Source organism: Oryzias latipes, chromosome 1, assembly GCF_002234675.1.
Source record: "Oryzias latipes chromosome 1, ASM223467v1".
Classification (NCBI taxonomy): Eukaryota; Metazoa; Chordata; class Actinopteri; order Beloniformes; family Adrianichthyidae; genus Oryzias; species Oryzias latipes.
The window spans coordinates 26114153-26122260 of record NC_019859.2 but is presented as its reverse complement, the minus strand read 5'-3'; the positions used below and the strand labels follow the sequence as shown (position 1 = coordinate 26122260).

The window sequence follows — 8108 nt, the reverse complement described above, 5'->3', positions numbered from 1 at the left end:
TTTTCTTTGTAAATTTCGTGATGTACAGTTAATTTCATTTTTCTCCACCGCCTCTCCGCTCTCCTGCATTCACGTTTCAAGGCTCTGATCGATTCGTTTCTCCAGGATGCTGTAGCTCTAGTTTTCACTGTTTTGGATTTAATTGGAGCTACAGCATCAATGGCTGACTGCAGTTTGTTGTTAAAATGTTCAACCATAAAATCACATGATGAGGGTAAAATCTGAGCGGGAGTTTGATGTAAAATGTTAATAAAATGTGCAGCCACATCAGGAGTAATCTAATGCTTCCTCACAGTTCTCGCTGGAGCTACCTGTCGAGTAAAACTGGCAATGTTAAAAAATACGCAATAGTGATCTGACACAGCCATGTCAACAACAGAGGACACACTGCAGGACAGACCATGGGTTATGGCCAAGTCTAGAGTGTGCCCTCTGTTGTGGGTAGGCTGTGTGACATGCTGTGAAAAATCCATGCAATGCAAAAGGTTAAGAAACTCATTTACACATGCATCACTATTTTTATCCACGTGTAGGTTAAAGTGTGGATGCCATGCTTTGAACAACTTTGTCAAATAAAAAAGCCTTTTAAACGCTGATTCTATTGATACCAATAGTTCGCGTCGAAAAAAATCCGAAGCATATGAATAATAGACATCTTTCGAAGGAATCAGAGAGTTGACTTTGCCGCTAAGAGCGCAGGCTGGAAGTGACCCCGATATGACCTGTGACGTCACGAAAGGCATTGACTTTCGTAGTTCCGCTTCGGACAGCAGGTAAACAAAACAGGTAGTCTTCGTTTCTCTCGTTAATCATCGTTAATTCGTTAATTCTCGTTAATTCTCTGTTAATCATCAACATGCCAAGTCGTTGTGTGGCAGCTGGATGTAGCAATACATCTAGTGAAAGTGTATCTGTGTATAAATTCCCAAAACAAGAAACGCTGCTGAAACAATGGACAAAACAAGTTCAGCGAATGAGGGCGAATTGGGTGCCAACTGCTTCGTCAACTTTATGCAGCGAACATTTTGAGGCAGACTGTTTTGAAGAAACACCACAGCTCATGAAAGATATGGGAATGCATGTCAGATATAAAAAAGTATTGAAACCGAACGCAATTCCCACCATTTTCAAGAGATCGCTAGTGGCAACGTCCGAAACAGAAACGCCCAGTACCAGCACTGGCAGGAGCCAGTACAAAAAGAGAAAATCTGTGACCGTAAAGCTGGCACAAAAGAGAGTGAGTTTAACGTTTTATTACATAATGTATTTATTACAAAAGAGAGTGAGTTTAACGTTTAATATATATACGGTATATATATTGATATAAAAATTTCCCTATACTATATTATACAGAGTATTATACAGAGTAACAGATCTTTATACTGAATAATCCTTCATTTAAATTAAATGTTGCCTGTACACATTTCACACAATTAATTATAAGCTGTTTAGCAGCAAGACAACTAATAAAACTAATAATATCTATGACAATATTCCAGGAAGTACAGGAGCTTCTAGCCCAACCAGTTGAAGTGCCTGAACATATTCAAGAAGAAATGGAGATAGATAAACCGCAACCAGTCCCTGTACATGTAAGATGATCACATATATATGTATTTGGTGTTAAAGTAATTAGTGAATTGCATTAATGTTAAATTAATAATGTGAAAATAATTATCATGAACTCATAAATTTCATGTTACAGGAAGCTACCACACAGACAGTTAGGCAACCAGGAACTAGTCGCACTGTTAGACTGCAGGTTGATATGAGGTCGAAAGGTCCAACGAAAAAAACAAAAGGTTAGGCCTACTTGAAATATAAGTTATTTAAAGATGTGTGCTTTGTTTTCTTAATTCACAAAATGATAAGTGATAAGTAACATGATAAAATGATAAAATGATAAGTAACATAATGCAATTTCATAATTCATTTTCTACAGGGTCACAGACAATGCCTGAAGTTGTGGAAATCAGCACTCAAACTGATGAAGATTTTTGCCCATTGTGTGACCACAAGCAGCTATCTATACAAGTTGAACCAATCATTCCTTCATCACCAGACCTTCCATCCAGTCAGCCGGATCCCGTATCAGCTGATGATAGTGACTATCTTCCAAGTTCTTCACAGACCCCATCCTCCTCTGACTCTGAAAGAAGGTCCACACCCCCACCCACTGAGCGTTTTTTCTTAGTTGCCTGGTCTGCTCTGAGCATGCTGCTCAATTTGAGGTGTTGTGCTTTTTGTCAAGAAATGGACATGGACATGTCAACCACAACCCAGGGTACAATGCTGTGTGTCCTCTGGACATGCAAGAGTTGTAAAAAAGTTACAAAATGGAAGAGTCAGCCTTTTGTTGGAGACATACCTTTAGGCAATATTTTGCTATCTGTAGCAATATTGTCTACTGGTGCATTAGCCACTAAAGTACTACGCATGTTCCAAAACATGAAAGTGGCATGCATATCCAAAAGAACATTCTTTAGGCATCAAAAAGACTATCTGCTTCCCAGTATCACACACTTGTGGGCTGAGCAGCAAGCCTGGCTCATTGCATGTCTTCAAGCAGAACAAAGAGGCATCGTGTTGGCTGGAGATGGTCGCTCAGACAGCCCTGGTCATTCCGCAAAATATGGGACGTACACCATGTTAGAATTACCAGCAAATGTTATCATAGACATGCAACTGGTACAGGTATTTATCTTTCTTGATAATGAGGAGTTACTACTACCTATTTATTATTTAATGTTAAAAATATGATAAACTGCCATCGCTTCTATTTTTTTTACAGAGCAATGAAGTTGGTGGTGCCTCGCATATGGAAAAGGAGGGCTTCATAAGATCAGTTAATTTCTTGGGAACACAACAGGGTCTAGATATAGATGTGATAATAACAGACAGGCATGTCCAGTTACGGAAATGGATCAGAGAGAATTTGCCAGATGTTCAACACCTTTTGGACGTTTGGCATGTTGCGAAGGGTATTATTCATTTCCTCAAGTCTTTTTTCTTTATCAGAAATTGTTCCAGTTGTAAAATATCTAATATATTTATTATTATTTCCAGGTCTCAGAAAAAAACTTGTGGCACTTTCCAAAGAAAAAGACTGCACAGACTTGAAAGAGTGGATTGACAGCATAATCAATCACCTTTATTGGTCAGTCATGTCAACAGATTCAGCAGAGCCAAACCTAGTTGAAGCCAAGTGGACGTCTGTGCTGAATCATATTGTAAATATTCATACGCCCAACAATGAGTTATTCCCTAAATGTGAGCATAAAAGGCTGAGAGGAAGAGCAGCTAGAAAGAAGTGGTTGAAACCATGTAAGTATGTTTTGTATATTTTACACAGCCGTATCTTTTTTTTTATTGGAGTCATCTGTAGAAGTATAAGTAAGTTTGGATGATGTACATCCAATTTGCTTGCTTACAGGTTCTACCTTGATGGTGAAATTAGAAACACTGGCAACAACAACATACCTCATCAGAGATCTAAAACAGGCATCAAACCGGGAGCAGACATCCTCTCTGGAGGCGTTCCACAGCCTCTTGAACCACTACGCTCCGAAAATGTATGCCTTTTCTTATGAGGGCCAGCTTTGCAGGTACATACATGTTATATGCTGGTACTTGAAACATTGCTTTATCAGCTTATCAAAGAAAAAATAGTTGTCTCTAGCGTAACATATTTTCAAGATGTTAGTATTTTCAGGTGAATGTTTATGTCAATACATATTTTTTTTAATAGAGGACTGTTAGCAGTGATGCATTTCAATGAAAATAGTGGGCGGACTCAACAAAGTACCAGATCAGGTGAACTCCAGTATGCAGTGTCCCTGCCAAAGTGGAAGAAAGGGGGACACACAGTGAGGAAAGTTTTAGAAGAACCTACATTTGGTAAGTTGTATTTTTTCCATTTTTCAATAAACCTATGTTCATATTATTTATATGAAAAAACACGATTCTTTATTTATAATATATTGCTTTATTTCTATATGTATTGGCTCACTCCAATGAACAGGCATGTAAATTTTAAGAATACACGTACATTTGTTTGGTATAGGTAAAAATATACATATACATTTATATGTGTTCCACAATACATTTCAGACTATGTCAATGAGATCATCAAGGATGTCCTGGACAGACTCGTACACCCCAGAGAAGATGTGGATGTCAGAGATGTGCCTCCTCCATTGAGTGGTGAATACCAAAGACCAACCAAAGAAACTGCTGTCTCACAGTTCAAATCCAGATACAAGTCCACTTGAATCAGTCTAATGCAGGATACAAAAATCCAACATACTGTCCAGTTGGTGCGGAAAAAGTTGACCGTATTTTATTCACAGCACAGGATGGCAGGGTAACACGAACCGCTCTCCCAAAATGTCCCCAGCACAGCCTCACAAACTGCCTGTATGCGATATATCGATATCTTCTGAAAATAGAATAAAGACTTGATTACCTGTCTGTCAGTGTTTGAAATATATTGACGTGTTTACATACAAGTGTTTATATTGTTGATGGAAGTAAATAAATATATCATATCCTAGGCCTGACCGAGAGTCTGTTTTTACCAGCTACTAAATTAACTTTAACTCAATTGCTATGCTACCAATGTATACCCTGGTAATTAGATCTATTCTGTGTCAACCTTCGACATGTAGAGTATACTCACTCATGTGATGTAGCTTCTTCCATTCTACCATGATGATCAACATAAGCATAGTATGCTACCCTCAAAACATCAGGATTCAGGCAGCAGGTCTGGAAACTATCCACTTCAGTGATGCAGGATGCATTTACCCCTCTGCGCAGCATTTCTCCTTGGACTTCATCTATTTCACGGCAGCAAATACACTCCATCACTAGAGGCATGACAGCACAACATTGACACTGGCACCTATGACAAAAAGTTAGTTTTAGTTCATCTCATTCATTTGTAACTTACAAACTGAATCCAGCTGTCCTACATATATACTGTTAGGAATCACTGAAAAAATTTCACCATTAGGCCCTATTAGATTGACTTTTCAATTCTACGTGTACTTTTACAGATGTATACACAAGGCCTAGTCTACGTAGGTTCCAAAATCACGAAAGGCAACTAACCATGCCGTGTTCTGGAGTCTAGCAGAATCTTCATGCTGGCTATCGTCATCGGCATCACTAGACCTACTACTTTCTGCTATATCCTCCTCACTTTCGCAAAAGGGTTCGAATCGATACGGTTGCAAAAGTGACTCATCATCATGATAATCTCCGCAACTTTCCTCTTCATCTTTCTGTTCATCTGATGATAAATCGCTAATAGAGACGGTAGCATCACTCGGTGCTTCGCTATCGGTGCTAGCCATGCTGTCTGCCTTTCGTTACGTCACAAACAGGGCGGCGCGAACTCGGCGGAATGCGTGAAGCCGGCGGCCGTCCTCGTTGTTTATATCGCGTTTTTCGCTATTTATTCTTTTTCGAAAAATATTAAAAACAATCGCAACATGAAATAGAGACTATTTACTATATTTTGGCTTATTAAAATAGGCCATGTCACCCACACTTTAAAATCACCAGTTATTAGAACTCTACTATATTTACAGTGTATAAATGACAAAAAAATCTGAAAATTCTTGAATAAAACAGGAGGGGGCTTTGGTGGTCTGTAAACAGTAACACATAAAATAATAATTAATAATAATAATTGCTTTTGTTGCAAATGAGTCACAAGCAAGCGATGCAGTGCCATCGCCTTTTTTATCTCCCCTAGTAGAAAGGGGAGAAGACTCACCCAAAAAACTGTTAACCAGTATATTACTTGTCGCAAGGCAAAAGCAAATGTGTCAACAAGTAATGGGTGACTTGCAAGTCAAAAGAACGAAGCCTGCTGCGCCCTTCCAGTTTATTGTGGTTGATATGTTCGGTCCTTACTCTATGAGAGATGATGTGAAGAGAAGAGTGATCATGAAAGTCTGGGGAGTTGTATTCAGCTGTGTGGCAAGCAGAGCATTGCATGTTGAACTTGTCAACAGTATGTCTAAAGAGAGCTTTCTAATGGCTTATCAACGGTTCACCGCTCTGAGAGGACACCCCCAGCAGGTTTGGTCAGATCATGGGACCAACTTTCTTGGGGCAAAACCCATACTGGAAGATTTATATAAGTTCCTGCAGGCACAGAACAAAATTGAACTGGAGGAATATGACATCAGGAATAGAACAAACTGGACGTAGAAAGTGGTTCCAGCTGATTCTCCGAATCGAAATAGAGCTGCTGAGGCTGCAGTTCGAATCGTAAAGAGTGCTCTTCAATGTATAAATAAATCAATCTAAACTCAATCTAACCTTCAGCGAATTTCTGACTGTCCTACAACTTGCTGCTAATTTAGCAAACAAGCGACCGATCGATGCCAGGGTTTAATGTCAAGAGGATTGCATCCACTATGTAACACCAAATACACTGCTTATGGGGCGAGCGTATCATAGTGCAGTGTTTTTCAACCAGTGTGTGCCGCGGGAGATGGTCGAGTGGGCCGTGGGAAATTGCCCTCATTAACTGATCTAAAAACATTTCCCATCTCCAGGAAATCAGCTCTGTGTTCATCCAAACAGGCCCTGATAAAACACTGAATAGTTAGGAGTATAAAAGATCAGAAAATTATTTTTCTTTGTGTTTATTTAATTCTATTAAAGACATTTTGATAAGAATGACGGTACTGCGATTTAGCTGCAAATAAAGCTTTTTGCGGCAAAGTCCCGCCCCTTTAACAGTCTCCGCCAATCATTCTTGAAGGCTTAATCACATGTCAGCAGTCTGACCAATCAGAAGTGGTTAAAGTCTTAACTTCCTTGTTCCAATTTAGCTCAAAAAGTCTCTCAGTTCCAACAAAAATACTAGCAAAAACTCGTGTTTAGCGGTGTAGCTTTCCACAGAATCCGGTATCAGACCGTGGAATAAGTGAACAAAACAATGAAGCTCAGAGATGCGAGTCTGTCTTCCCTTTTGCGGCAGTTTTCACACTCTCCCATGATGCATTGGGTTAAAGCGTACAATGAGTCGTCCTTGTCTTGAAGCCACAACAAACACAAATTAACAGTTTTTATATTTTCTAACTTAACTTTTATTTCATCTTTTAGAAAAACCAGCTGCAACTTCCTGCTTTTTATGCCACAAGTATCACAAAAATGCACGTGAGATTGCGCGTGGGGGGGGGGGTGTAGATCAATACAGACTATGAGTTTCTGCTTCTTTTTTTTTGGATGCTGGTGTGCCGCGAGATTTTTGTTAAAGTGTGCCGTGGCTCAAAAAAGGTTGAAAAACACTGTCATAGTGGACATGTCAAGACCTTCAGTTTTGAAAATTATTCTTTCAAACGTCTACAGGAAATCGAGATGCAAGTTAACAACTACTGGAGAGCATGGTGTCAACTTGCTGGACCAAATCTCTTCATCAGAAGCAAGTGGCACATGCTACAGCGTAATGCTGCTGCTGGCGATGTTATGTGGCTGTGTGATCAGAACACTCTGTGAGGTCAGTTTCGTCTGGGAAGAGTCGTGGCTGCAGTCCCAGATCGCAAGGGGCATCGTGAGGGACGTTGACGAATCTTGTCGCTCCAGGACACAGCGTGGCACATTCAACGCAAAAGTCTGCTACCCCAAGCATTCAGTGTCTGAAGGAGAGCAAGACGTTTAATGGTGTGGTGCTTCATCGGGATCTACGCCGCCTCGTGGTCCTTCTTCCGGCCGAAGAACAGACTCTCTGACAAGAACATTAACTTATGCGACCTTTATGGTGCATAAGCATAACTGGTGGTGGGGGTGGGGGTACTGATTCTTTCCAGAAACAATAAAGTGTGATAATGATGCATGACAGAATGACGGAAAGCTGCTTTAATGTGACAAAGAGGCTTTGTTACATATCAGTCTGCACTACAGCTTTGCAGCCCCGCTTTTTCTCATGCTTTCTCTTACAGTAAACTAGTAACGCTAATCGCCATGATGTCGGCCTTTTTTCAGAGTGCTGTACACATCACTCTGATCAATGAGGTCACTAAACTAGAATCTATTGCTGGGAAGTTCTGCAGAACTTTGGCCCAGAATTTTCGAGTCGATCCCCGCTC

General features: G+C 40.1%; 1 protein-coding gene across 2 annotated transcripts; it reads left to right on the top strand.

Moving 5' to 3' along the window:
- The first annotated feature begins 1656 nt into the window (after positions 1-1656).
- LOC110013925 lies at positions 1657-4394 on the top strand. Of its 2 annotated transcripts, none has more exons than XR_002873971.1 (6): positions 1657-1802; positions 1943-2688; positions 2792-2981; positions 3067-3605; positions 3749-3897; positions 4111-4221. XR_002873971.1 is itself a non-coding variant. In XM_023959045.1 (6 exons), the coding sequence occupies exons 1-6, from the start codon at positions 2449-2451 to the stop codon at positions 4269-4271; spliced, it is 1170 nt and encodes a 389-aa protein (XP_023814813.1). In that variant the 5' UTR covers positions 2446-2448; the 3' UTR covers positions 4272-4394. The 2 variants fall into 2 exon arrangements, 1 of the variants encoding a protein (XP_023814813.1); XM_023959045.1 differs by lacking the exon at positions 1657-1802 and having other exon boundaries at positions 2446-2688; positions 3067-3324; positions 3434-3605; positions 4111-4394.
- The last annotated feature ends 3714 nt before the right edge of the window (positions 4395-8108 follow it).

Excerpts from the sequence above, each read along its gene's own strand:
- LOC110013925 (XM_023959045.1), top strand. The coding sequence starts at position 2,449 with ATGAAAGTGGCATGCATATCCAAAAGAACATTCTTTAGGCATCAAAAA. Across the intron at positions 2,689-2,791 it reads TTATCATAGACATGCAACTG|AGCAATGAAGTTGGTGGTGC; the intron begins GTACAGGTATTT and ends TTTTTTTTACAG. Across the intron at positions 3,606-3,748 it reads TATGAGGGCCAGCTTTGCAG|AGGACTGTTAGCAGTGATGC; the intron begins GTACATACATGT and ends TTTTTTTAATAG.